At 43.7% G+C, this 18,060-nt stretch overlaps 2 protein-coding genes across 6 annotated transcripts in view; one reads left to right on the top strand and one right to left on the bottom strand.

The window, feature by feature from the left end:
• Positions 1-34: 34 nt before the first annotated feature.
• On the top strand, positions 35-12,294 carry HGSNAT (heparan-alpha-glucosaminide N-acetyltransferase). The gene is made up of 17 exons (XM_066186217.1): positions 35-274; positions 548-687; positions 1,221-1,342; positions 2,285-2,354; positions 2,962-3,031; positions 4,087-4,193; positions 4,635-4,711; positions 5,327-5,357; positions 6,229-6,389; positions 6,722-6,831; positions 7,543-7,664; positions 8,068-8,194; positions 8,314-8,400; positions 9,532-9,609; positions 9,721-9,791; positions 9,928-10,040; positions 11,070-12,294. The coding sequence occupies exons 1-17, from the start codon at positions 35-37 to the stop codon at positions 11,249-11,251; spliced, it is 1,908 nt and encodes a 635-aa protein (XP_066042314.1). The 3' UTR covers positions 11,252-12,294.
• The window catches only part of INTS10 (integrator complex subunit 10), a 23,705-nt gene continuing 15,618 nt past the window's right edge, over positions 9,974-18,060 (bottom strand). For 2 of the 5 annotated variants that reach the window (XM_066186213.1, XM_066186214.1), the window contains exons 17-18: positions 14,667-14,744; positions 12,401-12,774 (exon numbers count right to left, since the gene is read on the bottom strand). In XM_066186213.1, coding sequence (XP_066042310.1) covers positions 12,618-12,774; positions 14,667-14,744 — 235 coding nt within the window. In that variant the 3' untranslated portion in view covers positions 12,401-12,617. Of the gene's footprint in view, positions 10,125-12,400; positions 12,775-14,666; positions 14,745-18,060 lie in introns of those variants that run through there. The other 3 variants (XM_066186215.1, XM_066186216.1, XR_010721481.1) reach the window with 2 other exon arrangements.

Genomic DNA, 18,060 nt, shown 5'->3' with positions numbered 1-18,060 from the left:
CCGGGGCGGAGCGCGGAGCGCGGAGCGCGGCGCGATGGCGGCGGGGCTGGCGGCCGCGGTGGCGCTGGCGGCCGCGGTGGCGGCGGCGCTGGGCGCGCTGCTGATGGCGCCCGGCCTCTCGCAGCCCGACGGGCGGGGTGCGCCCGGGCCCCGCGGCGGGGCGGCGGCGGAGCGGCGGCGGTCGGGGCGGATGGACCAGGCGCTGCTGCTCGTCAGCAACGAGCTGCCCGCCCCGGGCCTGAACCTCGCCGTCCGCTCCTGCTCCTGTCACCAGGTGAGGGGCTGTGCCGGGCGGGGGTCACTCCCCGGCCTCCGCTTCTGACAGCTCGGCCCGCGGCGGGGCTGCTCTGCTTCTCCGGCGTCTCCCCGTGGCTTCGTCAGATCGCTTCGCTTGCGTTTTACCTTTGAGCAGCACGCAGGGAATTCCCGCAGCAGGAGATGCTCCAGCCCCGTGGCATCTTTCCTTGTCTTTGCCATCATGCAAGGCAGAACTCCCTTTCACTCTCCCTTGGCACTAATGAGCTCCCTTCACCCTCTTCTTCCACAGTGCTTGTATCAGTTCCTGGCGTTTGTCCCACCAAGCAACGACAGCCTGAGAAAACCAGGCACGGCGTCGGTAATGGTTGATACCCAGCATCCACTCACCCTGCTGCTCAACAGCTCTGTGGGTGACAGAGATCTCTGCAAGTAGGTGGCCCAGCCCCAGGGAATACATGAATAGCTCTATCCTGTATTTGTGTTGGTTTGGTTTGTTGTTTTGTTTTTGGGATTTTTTTTTTCTTCCCCTTGGAGCCACATGCCTCTTCACTGCCTGCTCATCACCTCCTTTTTCTCAGCTGTTCAGACCTAGAGCTCAGTCTTCTTCCCCCTGCTGTAACAGTGGTGTACTTTGGAATTGTGCTGAAAGGATCTAGGTTGAAGCAGGAGCCAGAACGGCGTTCATTGAGGCAGCAGGCGCAAGCACCTGGTTTCTCTTGCAGGGAGTCTCTAGTTCAAGAAGACAAATGATGGCAGTGCATGTGTGGTAAAGAATTGGTGTTGGGCTAGGGGAGGGTAATGCTTGGAAGAGGCAAGTTCCGTGCTAGATCACAGAGTTGGTCCAAGTTTTTGGCTTGCCTTTCCTAAAGCATTCAGGCTTACAGCCCCCCTAGGTGCTGCAGTAGTACCTGCACGTATACTGGGGGTGGCTCACCAAGTTTTGTTTCCTTTATCATTTGCAGGATTCAGTATCATTTTGGAGAGTTTGGCAATTATTCCCTTGTGGTAAAGACCCTAAATACAAGCACCCAAACTGTTTCTTGTGACCTAATCATCAATGAAGGCCCTATCAACAGCTACCTCCGTATGTAGAGCTTTGTTTTTCCCTTTCATTCTACAACTTGCATGTCTCCAAGCAGAACTAGCTTCCTAAGAAGCCTGTGCAGCCACTCATGCTGTGTTGAAGAATTGTCATGCGCTTGCTCCTCTTCAACATCCTTGCCTCCTTATGTTTTATACACCCATCTTGAGGCCCTGACCAAGATCAGGCCTCTTCATATGATACACTGTCTGCCCACAACGTTTTTGCAGCAGGCATTAGTACAGAAAAATCAGTGGGTGTGTGTCTGGAGGAAGATATTGGTTCCTGTTTCCCTGCGTATTTCTGTATATACACAGAATCCTCCCTCTTCTTCTCTCTGTCTTCTCTCACAAAATGGGAAACAATTCACAGTGTGTTTGGATTTCTGTTTGTTGTTGCACTTTTAATTTAAAACCTGACCTTTTTATTTTTTGTTCATCTCTTATCCAGGACTATTTTAAACAATTGTCTATGTCTGTTCCATTTTTTCCCTTTACATTACATTATTCTTTAGTCCTTCTAGTTTCCTAACTGTGAAGAAAAATTTTCCATGCTTGCTAACTAGGTGTATTGCCCTTTCCCCTATCTTCTTCATGTTGAGGCTGTTTTTAAATCTCTGCTTTCTTCTTCAGAACATATTGCAGCACATCAACTCTTCTCTCACTAATGTCTTGTGATGCAGTGCGGTTTTATTTGGCCCTTTTTATGCTGATAAGTGGAGTCACTGAGCTGCACTTTGAAATTAGCCTGCTTTTGTGTTGGGTAGTTCGGGGGTTTTGCTGTGGGTTTTTATTTTCTGCTGGGATGTGTATTGCATGGAGAAGGTGGTATGATGGTTGGTGAGTTGGGCTTTGTGTCATGTTTGTGTCATGCCTGGCTAAGCCCAGGTCGCTGAATGGTTTTGTTACATCATTTATAGAGTTGTGTTCTCTTCTTTTCCTGTAGCTATTCTCTTTGCTTTCCTGGTTTACATGGGGATCCTTGCTATCCTGATTGCTGGGCGCCTTCTGATGAAGTAAGTGAACTTCCTCTTTGCACGTGCCAGTTTAAGACCACGCATCTCAGTGTGGTAATGCTTTGCAGTCCCACGTGTAGCCCTGCTTGCAGGTCAGATCCTGTTATCACGTGCCATGTGCACGTTGTGGCACATGTGGCAAAAAATGCAGAGTGATGGGATTTCACTCGAGGGATATCTTGCAGCCTTGGTAGTTTGTGCGCAGAGCAGCTGATGTTCACTGTAAGGTCACACACGCCCTGCTGCACCCTCGTGTCCCTTGCTCCTTGTCTAGCTCTGGATCAGTAATCCAAGGCAGTGGGACCAAAGTGCATGTAACAAATGCAACCTTCTACCCTTTACTGAATGGTGTAAGTCATCTTTGCCTGTAAGCAGCCCGAGAATAAAACCTCCAAACATGAGCTTGTGTCAGTGCATTTCCACAGCTGGACTTAACTGAGATCCTAGATGCTGGCTGAATCCCAGTATTACCTATGTGAGCTGTAAAAACAGAAATAGAAACTTTCCAAACTTCCGTTTTATGCTGCTAAATAGCTTCTATCGAGGTGAAATTACTATAAAGTACTTTTGGCTTTGTTTTGTGTTTTAAACTGTTACTCATTTTCAGAATTGATCCAGTCAGAAACTGGGTTTACAAGAAACTGAATCCCAGAGCAACTGATCGTATGATTAACTCCGTGAGTGACCACAGTATCTTTAGTTTGCATTCTGTAATGTTTTCATCTCTAAGAAACACACACTATCTGGATATCTGGAGACTTGTTAATCTTCCCCTTGTCAGTGTTCCCCTTAGCAAATCTTGTATTGATATCAGATAGGCAATTTTGTGTCAATGGGGAGTGCTAGACTGGGTTTCCATGCAAGTGTAGTGGATTCCCTGTAAAGCTCTTGCAAATTGAACATACAGCTTTGTGCCCTCTTTAGTTCCCTTGAAACAAATATGTTGGTGACAATACTGTCCTCACATTGTCAGTGTAAGGGAAATCACAGCCCTCATGGCTGCTTCCAGCACAGCGGGAATTTTAGCAAAAAAAAAAACCTCAGAATTTCTCTGGAACCCCTAGAACTGGCATTTCTGTGTGATCTTTATTTTGTACTAGAATGTAGATAGTTCATCACAGTCTGGGCTTCATATCCAAAAGGTCTAAACCTGTCTAGAATTAAAAGACTTGGAAGCAGAGCTCTACAGCAATTCTTGTAGTTCATCTCTATCGCTGGGATATGGTGATGTCTCCTTCTTTATGCTGTCATTGTGTCTGATCAGAGAGGTTTAGGGAACTCAGTTGCAAAGAAGCCACTCCTATGTTTAAAAGGATTAATTTTTCACTGGTTTAGCTCTTGAAACAGTCTCTCCGTGGCGTCAGACAAGTGGTGATGGGTTGGGGTGGGTCTTGTTTGAGTGTTGGCAACTGGATCTGCTCAGCTCTGTTGTAAAGCAGTACCTATAGTGTTGGCAAGTCTCTGGCTGATCTGGAGGGGACCCAGCTCTGATGAGTCTCAAGCACAAGGTCATTTCACTGCACTGTTGTTTCTGCCTGGTCAAAGGTAGAGTCTGGAGCATCTGCAGACGTTATTGCAATTGGTAAAGCCAGGAAGAGGTTAGAAGTAGACAAAAGGAAGACAGGGAGAATAAAGACAGAGTAAATAAAGTTTGCCGTTTGCTATCCTTTGTTCCCTAGTCAGCTGGTGCAGCTGCTGACTTGCTCTTCATGTGTCTGGCTTGTTCCCAAAGGAGCTGGGATCCCCGAACACAGCAGACTCCATTAACTGTGATCCTGCCCCGCAATCATGGAGCACGGGCTCTCGGCAGCGCCTGCGTTCCCTCGACACCTTCCGAGGGTGAGCGTAAGAGCTTGCTCAAAAGCAGCCCTTCCAAGGGGAATGAGATTTTTCCAGTGGCAGTTTGACAATGCATGGTGATATATAGCAAATGGACAGTTCAAGGTGGTCTCTTTAACTTGGGAGTTTATCAAGATTTTAATTCTCAGATTTTCCAAAATACTTTGTAATTAATCTAATTTGAGGAAACGTTAAAGTTGTGGCAGGGGGTGCAAAAGAACAATGTGTTCATTGTGAAAACGCTTGCTTTGGTTCACCACCACCCGTGATTTTTGAAACACAGCTTACTGGTTGGTGAAGCTGGAAATCTTGCTTTAAAAATAAAATAAATCAAATCTCAGAGTTGGAAATGCATTAGTGGGAGTAGTAATCATTAACTTTGTGTTCATAAATATGCATTTCATCCACATGTGATACTTTGTGGTTTTTTTGTCTTTTTAGGCTCTCTCTTGTAATTATGGTGTTTGTTAACTATGGAGGAGGAAAATATTGGTTCTTCAAACATGAGAGTTGGAATGGTAAAGTACAATTGAGACAGTTACTCTGGGTTTTAACTGCAGCAGTGTCTAGAAATGGCTGATGTTGCAGCTGCTGCAGCAAGCTGTTGCTTAGCCGAAGGCTGGGATGCTGTGCCAGTTTGCCTCAGCAGGAAATCTGCCTGTTGGTTAACGGGCAAAGCAGTGTATGGTCCTCCTTGTCATGCAGTGACAGGATGGTTTCACATCACAGTCTGTGTGTAACCTTTTCATTTGTGATACAGGGTCATATCTTTAACTTTCCTGGGTTGCTCAATGACCACAGTCAAGCTTAGGTTGCTCAGTGCTGTAAAAACATAATGCCTTGATTGGTAAGCTGATGGGGATGAAGTCAAGCATTGGAATGCCCTAGTGGAGAATAGCAAGGATCCCATCCCTGAAATCCCAAGGCACAGCAATCGGTTCTGACCCTATTCTTGAAGAGTGGAAAATGCAGTGAAGCAAGATGATAAGCTCTGTGTAGGTTTTGTTTGTAACATATTTTGGGATGTGAATAATTGCTAGCAGCCTGCAATTCCTCTAGAAAATCAACAGTAATATTGTTAAATTTGAGGAGGGTTCAAAGTAAATAACATGCTCCTTTGTATTTCTCTGTAGGATTAACAGTGGCAGATCTGGTGTTTCCATGGTAAGTTCTCCTGAAGAATAGTTTTTGTATCAAGTGATTCTTTATATTAAACATTGCAGGTGGAACTCTGTGTTCACCTTGCCTCCATGTGGAAATGTATTTGGAGGATGAATTTGTGTTAAACAGTTAATAGGAATCTACTCCTACAAATAACATAACCCTTATGAACCAGTAGAAGAGCTAAGTGGTTTTGGTGCCCCACATCCTCCTTCTTCCCACACACAAGGCCCAGGGCTACCCTGCCACGGGAAGTGCAGTTTCTCTGAGAAGCTCAATGCCATGCCACTGTGATAAAAGCTGCCAGTCTGGCAAGATTCAAAGCTGGACTGGTATGTATCCATAGGTAAAAGAGCTAAATAAATTTTGGATTAAGCTAATATTTCTATAACTGGAGAATGGTCTTATGGGGAAGCAATTCTCTGACCTGCCCCTAACATGCTTCTCTATACCAGCTGTGGTTTCTGTTGGAGTAGGGAGCTGGACTTGGACTGTGAGCCTAATCTAGAGGGGAGGAGTGGGTCAGTTCTGAATTTGAATCATAGATTTGAAGCTGGTGTTTGACTGCTCTGAAGATGCTAATTTAATTTTGGGTAATGGAATTTTTTGGTATCATATGAATTGCTGGAAAAAGAACAGACTGCAATTACAACCCTACCTCAACTGACCATGGAAAAGGTAGAAGTGTCCCATGGTGCAAGCTCAGTAGCCTGGAAGTTCCTGGCCATCAGAGGAAATGAAATTGCCCAGTTTCACTCAGTGCATGCATCTCTGTTGGGCCAATGCAGGGTGCTCTGTCAGCTTTAGTGTTTGCTGTTACTCACACGTTATGAGACATCTGTCAGCTCCATTTCCCATCTGCTCTGTTCTCCAGGTTTGTGTTCATCATGGGGACATCAGTAGCATTGGCACTGGGCTCCATGCTGAGGTGGGGAAGTTCCAAGTGGAAAGTGCTTAGAAAAATCCTCTGGAGGAGTTTTGTGCTAATCCTGCTGGGAATCATAGTTGTGAATCCCAATTACTGCCTTGGACCTTGTGAGTGGAACTTGCTCTCTTCCTTGCATTTCTGTAACTTGTTCCTGCATCCTTGGCTGGGCTGTTGCAAAAACAGTTTGATGGTATTTTGTGGAGTGCTGTTCAGTTCTGCAGATGCAATTCTCTCTGTTGGACTCTTGTGCCAACCACTGTTGATTGTCTTAGTGACTTTCCCAGGATTATGATGTACAAAAAATTGGGACGGCAGAGCGGAGGTGTCCCTCGTACCTGCAGGTGCAGTGGATATCATCTCTCCCTGAAAAAGTGTCACTTTTGTATTTACAACAGAGCCTGTGTCTGCTCCTCTTTCACATTGCTTGCGTGTCTTCCAGTGTCCTGGGATAATCTGCGTATTCCAGGGGTGCTCCAGAGGCTGGGATTCACATACCTCGTGGTTGCTGCTCTTGAACTCCTGTTTACAAGAGCTGATAGTGGGACCTGGGTGAGTTGGTGGGGAAATGACAACTGAACTGATACTGGAGCAGGGTTTGGGAGCCTTTGCTCTTGTCTGGGCAAAAAGAACACATGAGAAATTATAAGAAAACATGTAACACCTTACTTGATGTGCAGTGCAGTGTGACCTGGCAGGGGTCAACGTTGGGTATGTGCACCCTTCAGTGTCCCAGTCTGCATTTTGTCACATCTAGCTTCACTGTATTTAAGGATTTCACCAATCCATTCAGATGGTGCTTAAAAATAGGCATTCCAAGACACTTATGATGACTTTTCCACTGCCAAGGAAGCCCAGGGACAGGCATCTCTATGCTGAATCCTGTAGTCTGCATTTTGTCCAGTAAATTTTGGCAAGGTTTTTTCACAGCAGGGGAAAGTAACACTGGGTTTTGGCCTCCTCTAGAGTCTGCTTTCCCAAAAGGCTTTTGTTCTAGTCATGAATCAAAGTTCCTTTTGACATTTTCCAAGTTAAAAAATATTAAGGGCTTTTGTTTTGGTTTGTTCCTCCCCCCTGCCCCAAGTAACTAAGTGCCTGGAAATTGCTTGTGAAAATGAAAGGTCTATTGGTAGAACCCAGTTTTGTAATGACATCTCCCTCTTGTATCTGGGGTACAAGACTGCCTGGCAGGAAGTACAGGTTGTCCCCAAGGGCAGGGTTTTTTATTTGCCAGCTAACACCCCCTCCCTCCATCTCATGCAGGAAGGACGGTTCCCTGCACTGCAGGATATTCTCCCCTACTGGCCACAGTGGATTTTTATTGTGGTGCTAGAAACAATTTGGCTCTGCCTGACCTTCTTGTTACCTGTGCCAGACTGTCCCAGGTAAGACCGTGCACTTGGACAACTTAATGTGGGGTATCATGTTGGTTCTCTTCTGCTGAGTAGAAGGTACATTTTATTAGCCACAGGGAAAGAATGAAGGGAAGAGCTTTCAGGCCAGCAGGGTTAAAAGAAGCATCCGTCATGTGAAAAAAACTTTCTTTACGTTGGTATTAAAGTACCAGGTGTTATACAAGTGATGTCATTCTTCCTTTCTATTTAAAGAAGAAGATTAAAATCTCCCTGAGGTCTGTTTTCAGCAATATATGATCACTGTAATGCCATCAGTGTGTCCCTCTAGCCTGGGAAAACATGGAGCATTTAGTATGCTGGGTCAGTGGGCCAGCTCCTGTGCAGCTGGACTGTAACAACACTTTGCGCTACAAGCTCTCTGCCTCTGTCCTAGGGGCTATCTTGGTCCTGGGGGCATTGGGGACTTTGGAAAGTATCCCAACTGCACTGGAGGAGCAGCAGGTTACATTGACCGTTTGCTTCTTGGAGAAAAGCATATGTATCAGCATCCATCTTCAGGTGTAAGTAGATCTTGGTTTGCACTATGTCAGGAGTGGCTTGGGAATGATACGTGCAGGGGGATTTAAAAAAAAGGAGTTCAGTTGCTTGGGTGCTCCATAACAGCTGTTTTCTCTCTAAGGTGATTTACCAATCAACGATGCCATATGATCCTGAAGGGATCCTGGGGACCATAAATAGCATTGTTATGGCATTTTTGGGACTGCAGGTACCTCTTTTTCTTTCTGGCTGCATGCTGTAATGGCAAGATTTGAAGGAAATTTGGAAGTGGGGAGGCAACTGGACTTCTTTACTTAAGGCTGAGACCGGTTCTAACAAAACCTTTTTCAGAGCAATGCTTTCGCGATGACTTAGGCTGAGGTGAGTGCCAGAGAAGCGGAAGCTAACATGGCAGTGCTTGCATTAGATACACTGAGAATTCTCAGTTTTTGTAAGGGATGGACACAAGAAGCTTGCAAAATAGCCACCTGGTATTTTAAGGCTGGCCTTATGCTGGGAGTAGGCTGGGTCTGTATGTTGGAAAATAAGGCCGAGACAAACTTCACAGCTTCATTGTAAGGGTTTCAAAAGTTGCAGGTGTACTTGTTCCCCCTTGCCTGATTTTCTGCTTGTTGTGCAGTGATGGCCATCTTGCACAGGTGCTGTGTGCTCACCTTCCCTGGCAAGAGAGGTACAGGGGTTCACATTGGTGTTACCAACACCAAAAGCTCACAGCTGTTTGAAATACGGCACTTTTTGATGCAGTTTTGGTGCACTGCTGGCTTTTCTGACAGTGTAGGAGCTGTGAACCAAACTGGAACTCTTGTGCTTGGAAAGGAATATTACCACATGTAGCACTGGGTAAAAATTGATTGGGAATATCTGTGAGGCAGAGGTTGGAACAGAAGTGTGACGCTGAGGAGTGAATTATCAGGACACATTGCTTAGTGGTGTATGTAAAGAAGCACGTGCTCTGGGCAGGTCAAGGATGCTGTGGAGAAGCTCTTGGGGCTGGCTCTGGTGTTCTTCCTTCATGCAATCCTTACTGAGGGGGAGGGAGCTCAACTCACACTGTGTAAATGTAAATACCTAATAAAGATGCTTGTCCTCTTCCTCAGTTAACACAGTAAGAAAGGGAGGAAAAAGTGCACCTTTACTGGTGATTGGGTTGCATTTACATATTTTGCCCTTGTGTGTCCATTCTTTACAAAGAGTCCTCATTTTGAGCCTTTCAGCCACTTGGAAATCCCATTTACGGTCTCTGTCTTAGCACAGGTACCTGGTGGAAAATATATCTGGCTCTTGAAATGTAGTTACATTAATGGGCATTCATTATTTCTTTTTGTATTTTTTTTATAAGGCAGGAAAAATTACTTTGTTCTACAAAGACCAGCCCAAACAAATTATGAGTCGGTTCATGATATGGGGCATAGTAATGGTAAGTCTGATAGTTATGTAGCTCTTTAAAAGACAAATATTTTAATCCAGTGCAAACATTTCTGAAACATGTTGCAGGGGTTATATAAACTTTACTGGCTTTCTATTTCAGGGAATTATTTCTGCTATCTTGACAAAATGTTCTAAAGAAGAAGGGTTTATTCCCATAAACAAGAACTTATGGTAAGCAAAGAGATGGAACATTTCATATGGTTTTGTTGAAGTACTATTTTAGCTCAGAGAATATTTTACCTTTTGGACACTGAGATCTGTATCACAGTTCTCTAAATGCTACTCTTTCTACTGAAAATGTTTGTAGGTCAATATCATATGTGACAACCATGAGCTGCTTTGCCTTCATCCTCTTATTGCTGATATATTACCTTGTGGATGTCAAGAAATGGTGGTCAGGTGCTCCATTTTTATACCCAGGTCAGTAAAATCACAGCAGGAGACATATTCCTTATTATTCTTTCTGCACTGCTACTATCCTTTTGTTTTCTGTGCTTGCCATGTCTGTAAGAGAGTAGGGATTTAGAATGAGGTAACCTGAAGGATTCCAGAATTATTAAGTTGAGCAGAACCTTTGCATAGAACTGGGACACTTGAGACCAGATATTTAGGAGAAAGGGACAGTCAGTTCTTTAAATGAGAGCTGAAAGCTGCTATTGCCTAATGACTGTTCTGAGTTTGGTATCAAGTCAGGGTCCCAGTGAACAGCTGCCTACTACTAAGAAAAATACCACAGTTGTTCAAAGTTGGTTTTGGAAGGGACTGCTGAGACTTGTGTAACCTAATGGGAAACTCAAAGGCCTGTCAACAGAGTAATACCACTTCTGAAGATGTGGAAGATGAAACCCCCTGGGGCAGCTGTGTAGGTTGTGTCTCTGTGATTTTAGACAAGCATGTTTCACAAAGTATCCCACTGTGGTTTTAACCACAGCGGGCACACAACGAACATGAGTAGAGAATGCAAAGCCACAGCAGAGGGGACCTTTCAGCAGCTTCAGTCCCTGGTGTCTGGATAGGAAAATAGGCAGGGTGACAGCAGAGTATCATACCTCCTACCAGAAACCCCAGAGCTTTGAAGGGCAGTCATTGCATTTGTTTGTAAAGGCAGCAGATCTGACCAGATTGGTTGGCACTCGTCCACCCTGAAAACAGTAACTGTTATTATTCTCCTTATTAATAAAATTGCAGCATACTGATTTGGTTGTATTTTCAATTTAGCACAGAGGTTATTTGTATTTCTTTTAATATATGTTTTGGGGGAGAGAACCCCTCAGACTTGAATACCCCTCAGTATTTGAAAACAGTGTGTAACATCTTTGGGGCAAATGAAATTAGCTGTTGTTGTCTTGGTGCCACTCTCTTTTATAAGCCTGGCACACCTCTGCCTGCTTGCTCTGAAGCAAGCCCATACCTGCTCATTCAGATGGTATAACCTGTGCTTCCTTTCAGGAATGAACTCAATCCTGGTCTACATTGGACACCAAGTGTTTGCAAACTACTTCCCATTTAAGTGGAAGATGCAAGACAGTCAATCCCACGCAGAGCATCTGACTCAAAACCTCACTGCAACAACCCTTTGGGTCATAATATCATATATACTTTACAGGAGAAGGATATTCTGGAAAATCTGATAGAGGTGGTCAAGGTCTAGCAGGCCTAGATTCTGATGAGGCAAGTGGATTAGCCTGAAATATGGTGGATTAGCCTGAAATATGGTGGATTAGCCTGAAATATTGCCACTCAGGCTGTTTTACTAAAAAGGGATACTATTTCAAGTTTACAGTGCCATGGAAGTCACCATCAAGACTTTTATGTGACTTAAGGGACAGTATTTTCCTATTTAGCTAAAACTTACTAGTCTATTACAGTCACTCTGTTTTCTGTCTTTTGTAAATATTTTACTGATTTTCCTCCTTCATATGGAGAAGCTGAACATACCCTAACAGTTGGGCAGTCTAAGACACCCTGATGGTGTTCATGAAAGGAACTGCAAGGGATGGGGGTGGTCACTGCAAGGGGTTATCAGAAAGGGCCTGTGGTAACAGTCCCTGCCTGTGACACAGAACTCCCTAACTGAGGTGCTCTGGGGTTTGTATAGATCCTTGGCACCTCTTGCATGCCTGTCCCCTCTGGCTACTGGCACACATTTAACTTGGCCAGTGACTATCTGGGAAAGCTCTGGGGGCACCTTTCTGTCACAGCCTGGTGGTGCTCTCAGCTGATCATGCTTCACTGAATTCTTCCCGTTTCTTTGACCAGACCCTTAGTTTTAGGATCCTACTGAAGCCTGAAATCTCTCCTATTGGCTTATTAATCAGCACGCTGCTCCTACAGGTCTAGCAGCTCATCTGTGCATGTTCTGGCCTTTGTGTAACACACCTCTTGCATGGACAAGGTCTAAGCATCATGTGCTACACTCTAGGAGTGCAGAAAGGCCATTTCCTACTGACTTTGTATAATCACTTGGGTATTACCAAATTTCAACCAAAACAATCCTTGTTCTACATGAATTTACTTAAGGACCCTGAATCTGAAAACCAGCAATACAGGTAGAATTCTGCGGAGAAGGAAGACCTAACAGACCAATTCAATGTAAGATAACAGTTTTTGGAAATTCGGGAAATTCACTCATGCTGTGATTTCCAAACTAGTGCTAATAAAAAACCTGAAATACCTTGCTATGTTCTCTGTGTATGTGTAAAGACGGAAAGAACTATGACACCCACCTTAGTGTAATGCTATGGGAAAAAACCCCAAAACAAATAGAATATTACAAAGACTTCTAAAACAAAGTTTTATTTATAAAGTTTGATCTACTCACATAAGAAAATCAAGCAGTGAACAAACACTGAGTAGTGTTTGTGTATTGCAGAACCTGTAACTTACAGGGAACTTCTTGACCCTCTGAACAAGAGATTTTCCACTGCTATGCTGCTTGTTCATACAAAGAGCCTTCCCCTCTCTCCATTAAAGACACTGCATCAGGATCCAGTCCATTCAAGCAAGAGTCTGCAGCAGCAGTATTTTCTCATTGATGCAGAACCTATGCAAGACCACCATGAGATTTTCCCCACAGCGCGAGACCTGGCGCTCCATGGCCAGGCGGAAGTCTTCCTTCACTCCTTTCGTTATACCCCGGGTAACTGTGTGGTGCCTTAAGCCATGAAGGAAAGAGAGACAGACAAAATCAAATCATGGTTATCTGGTGAACTACAGGCATTTCAAAGGTACTGCATGTCACTTACTATATATATTTACACTCCATATCTGAGTTTATTTATTGAGAATCAAAGAGCCTGTGCTATGCTGTTTTTTAAAAATCTTGTTTAGTAGCTTACAGGTCTTTCAACAGTTAGAAGCTACAAAAAAGTCTATGTTCTCACTGCTTTGATTATGACTGCTGAAGGGGGAAATAATGTCAATCTTCTGGATAACAGGAAAAATCTATTCTCTTAACCCAGCAAGTAGAGAGTTCTCCTTGCCAGGGGAAAGGAATTTTTTTTTCCTCTCTACCTTTGCTGCCCAGGTCACTTCTTCCCTGGAATCACTTCTATAAATGGCTGGGGTTGAAAGAAGAGTGAAAAGATGAACTTGCTTTCTCTGGAGCACAGGTGCCACCATAAAGAGCAGAGGGCATCTTCTACCAATATCAAAGTGTTGGAAGGAGCTTTAATGCTGTGGGCACTGATGATGCTGTGACTACTGAAAGGCACAGCGAGTACTTCACAAAACCCAAATCAAGCCAGGCTGTCAGTCTGTATCAGTAGAAGCCAGCTCTTATGAAGATGCTAGACACCAGGCAATGGGTTACATTTATTCTGAGCAAAAGTTCAGAATTTATTTTCAAACAGAACAAAGGTCCATCTACTGAGCAAGCTAAAGCAGTGCTGGCTGGGGAAACTCATGGGATATTGCCCTGTTAAAGACCATTTTTCTGAACAGTTCTTTGTCCTCATGCTGGCCTCAACACCTAAATCTTGTCCTTAAAACAATGTTCTGCAGCACTTTACTTGCACTGGCCCAGAACTGGGTAAGTAAGATGAAGACTTGGTAACATCTACCTGCAAGCCCTACTTGGGAAGGGGAGAAAAAAGGCATGCCCTGAAATGAGAACCTTAACACTACTGAAGGAACCAGGATAAATTAATTTAGAGAGAAAAGCATAATGCTAATGCTGAGATGAGTCCTGAGTCATGGGTAAGAAGGGAAGAGCTGGTCCAAACCCAGCAAGCCCACTGAAAGACAGAAAGAAAATAAAAAATAAAGGGTGAGGGCATCTGTGCCCATCCAGAGATGCTGGGAACAAGGAAGGGAAACATCTCAGATTTACCCTCACCAACAATACCACCCAACTTTCATGTAAATAAAGAAGTCTAGCATTTGAGAAGAGACTTCTCTGCCAAAACAGTAGAGACCTTAGCAACACATGGAAAAGGCAAAGCCTACTGGGAAATTCTTTGGTGAGCTATGCTAAATGAAGCAAACCTGCACTGAAAACATTCCAGTATATTCAGAGGCTATGGGATAACTCCTGTTTTCAGTCTTGTCCTAAACAGTGCTGGCAGCTGAATGCTATGGTCAGTTAGAGCCTAAAGGAGAATATGTAACCTACACCTACTGAGCAAGCCAGCAGCACTTTGGAAGATGTGTGTTATATCACAGCTGTAAAACACAAAACAGAATTCAGAACAACCTAAATGAAGAAAAGTTGCTTCAAATGGATCCAGGAACCAGTATGTTGAAAATAAAGGGTTATGCTCTTGCTAATATATGACTGAACATCAGTAGAACTTGTGAGGATTTCTACATTATTGTTTAAATTCAATAACGATTACTAAATTGAAAGGACATGGATACTGGCAACTTATGGGAAAAAGAAAAATAAATGTTATAATATAACAACATGGTTTGCCAGGCAATGTAGGCACAAATGAAGAAATAAAAAAAAAATTATAAGTATTGAGTAACAAATTGCTGAAAACCATGGGCAGTAAAACATGTTGACAAAACACAGCACACTATGAGCAGGGTTTTTCCACTTGGTACCTGTCAGCAGTCTGTATGCTGGGCTGTAGCACAGGTATGAATTCCTGCTGCAGTAACCCCATGGGAGGGCTAGAGGTCCTTTAAAAAACAGCAAATAGCAGCATTCAAACACCCACACACCAACTCCCCCTCTGGTGCAAAACAACTCTCCAAAAAAGGAGTAACAGAAAACCAGGGTGAGCTCACACAGCAGTATGACCACCGAGCAGCCAAAGGAGTGCAGGATACTAACAGCATCAAACATGCAAAGATCCCCAGATTTCATTGCAAGGCTGTTCTACAGTTGTGGCCTAAATATGTACACATATTCTTGGACAGTTACACCAGGAGAAAGGACAGCAGCAGGTGCAAAACCAATACACAGCTGTACTACGATGAACTGTCACAGCTCTTCCAAGGAAGCACGTCAGTCAGAAAAGACTTAACCAGAGGAACATTGCAGATACCACAGCTTCCCTCCAGTACTGGCAAGAGCATGTCAGCAAACTGGGAGAGCCCACAGCCTGGAGTTAAGGGATTGGCTGCTGAGCCCAAGCCGAGTGCATGCACAGCAGGTATTGGCCAGGTTGAGTACATGGCGGTATTTGTTAAAGGTTGCCCAAGTATCTTTTTATTAGCCCACAGATGGACTTTTCCACCTTTACAAATTCTAACTGCATATAAAAACAGCTATTAGAGCATGGCACAATGCCAGAGTACAAATGCCCTCTCAGAGCAACCCCCTATTTATGATCAGGGCCACAGGAACTAACCACCAAAAGCTGTCTCAGCTGAAAGACAATTTGTCTTCTCCAGGAAATTAAATTTTTATCTCTGTGTGCTATCTAGAACAAGACAAAAACCTAACAGGTTCAGTCTAGAGCAACACCCCACTTAAGAAGAAGGGAAAGGAGAAATTTGCTATACAGGAGAGAGGTTTAGCTTCTTAATCTAAGTCTCTTATAATGTCACCTAAATCTTACTACCCGAGTCGTGAGTGCACCATTCACCCCCAGAGATGCTACAAAGGGAGCAGAGAAGCAAAACTTGCACTTAGATTCCTGTAATTCTGAGTTAGGTGCCTACCTTCAGATCTCACAGGTGGGCATCTGGGTTAGCATCTACAGTTTATTAATAGATACGGAGCTTATAAATGTCAAATAAAGATGGGACATTTAACACTCTAATACAACTACAATAATCTGAAATTAAATAGCCACAAAAATTATTAAATCAAATGAGATAATTTTTCAAGAGTTTTTGGCATGATTAAATCCAGTACTTGCAAAAATGGATAAGGGAAACAGAAAATAGAAAGGACCAGCAAGATGTTTTTGGTCCCAGAATGGCAGATGTTTGCTATAGGGATTCTATGCAATTGTGTCTTCACTATTGTTTGCAAGATCTGCAGTCAGAACTAAGCACACCCACTTGCACAAAGTAAAAATTACACTTTCAAGATACTTTGTTTCACTTCAAAGCAACCTTCTCTGTCCCCAAGGAGAGATGGGATGGGAATATGAGTAAAGGGAAGGACACAGCTTTCAGATCAAGTTCATGCAATTAGGTAGGCTATGATTAATTAGGGTAAGATTTATCAAAAAGAGGAGCAATATATTAAGCAGCGATTTTCTGCATATAGCTCTTTTCCTCTTTAGCCTCACCAGCTAACACTGCCCACATTGACATGAATATCACATAAACTGTGAAACCTGGCTTTTCTAGAAGGGAGTTCAAAAGCATTTAATGGTGCTGGATTCAAAGCTCATAGAACAAATCTTGCTAACACCACAAACAGAATGAGCTGGCTTTATCACCAGTTAAAACCAAAACCATGGACCTCCTCATTCCCACAGTGGCTGCAAGCAAAGGGAAAGGTTACAAACTGTAACTGTATATATTTTGCAGGATCCAATTATGTCTGCAGACTACCAAGATCTTACTTCATCTTTTGTAAAAGCACACTGCAGTTTGCTTTACTGAGTTCAGAAAAATGAATATCATTTCTCATGAAGTATAAAGTACTTAGAAAAAAGTACTGGAAGAAGAATGAGGAATTCACCTGGGGAGAAAAGGCCCTGTAAGTCATCAAACAAAAAGCAGTCCTTATAAAAGACATACAATATCTGCAATACGTTTCCCATCCATTAAGATGCAGGATTGCTACATTTATGCTGAGAAAAGATCAGACAAAGGAAAAACTGCTTTATCTTTGGCCTGTTGTGTCAAACTCAGAGTCTTTCTGAGCATGAATGAACAGCATCCGAGCTGTCTCTGCTAATTCATGGGAGGATGGTGCAGCAGTTCATCCAACCAGAACTGGTGATAATTTTGAAAGATGTAAGCAGTCTGCAGATACTCAGCCTACCAACCACCATCCCAGGAAACAGGGCTACATTGGCACACTTTATCAAAATCCCCAGCTTGGGGGAGGCTGTGAGCTCACCAGGTCAACACTGGTGGGTGACACCAACCCTGGGCCTCACAGCCAGTCCAGCTAAAAAAATATCTGTGGTACCAGGGGAGTAGACATCATCTCCGACCAGTGGCCTAAGCCCTGAACTATCCCTTCCATCAGCTCTCTGATGAAGTGCTCCCAGCCCTACACAGCCACATAAAAGACGCTGTACACAGCTTTTCCAGCTGGACAGGATATCTGACTGTTTTGGTTCAGTAAGCACAAAGAAACAGACTTCTCTTCTACAAGCCTTTCTGTCATTGAGGAAACATCACTGATCAAAAGCAGGTCAAAGAGACATTCTGTCCTGCTAGAAACACTTCTTGCTACCTCCTTCCTGACTGGGGGAGGAGAACAGAAAGTAACTGTGGCCACACCAATCGAACAGAGCCAAGAGAAACAGCGCTGAACTACTGCAATGAAACGGAGACAGCAGGTAAGAAGTTACCAGATGGAGTCTTCAGTGCTAAGCCCTCTTGCTGGTAAAGCTTATTACTTAACACCATATGTGGCACAGCATGCCCTGAAGCTTGTTTTCATACAGCTGGTTACAAGCAGTGAGATATGGCAAGGATAAGAGTTTGAAAATCTAGAGCTTAAAAGAGAAAATTCTCTGTCATGTAATTAAACATTTGAATTTCTACTTTTCCTTTAATTACACTAGCATCTCATTTTTGTGTTGGTTAGATCTCTGGAAAATCTATTTACTAGTTAAAATTTGGATCCCGTTTTCTGATCTTAGGGTCCCATTTTGAAAGCTTCAGCCCATTTCTGGTTAGTGAATAGCCAAAATACACTGACCCTAAGTGGAATTCCAACAAACTTTAAGCAGTTCCCCTTTTAGGAAGCACAAATACTACAGATTCTCATAAACCAGGATATTCCAAAACATTCTGTCAAAAAACCCTGCAGCAGATAGTTTTGAGTCAAGACTGAACAAGTCTAACTTCCTAACAC

Source organism: Chamaea fasciata, unplaced genomic scaffold, assembly GCF_029207755.1.
Source record: "Chamaea fasciata isolate MVZ Bird 193981 ecotype frontalis unplaced genomic scaffold, bChaFas1.0.hap1 SCAF_6, whole genome shotgun sequence".
NCBI lineage: Eukaryota > Metazoa > Chordata > Aves > Passeriformes > Sylviidae > Chamaea > Chamaea fasciata.
The sequence above is the reverse complement of the archived record's forward strand: the minus strand, read 5'-3'. Positions and strand labels throughout refer to the sequence as shown.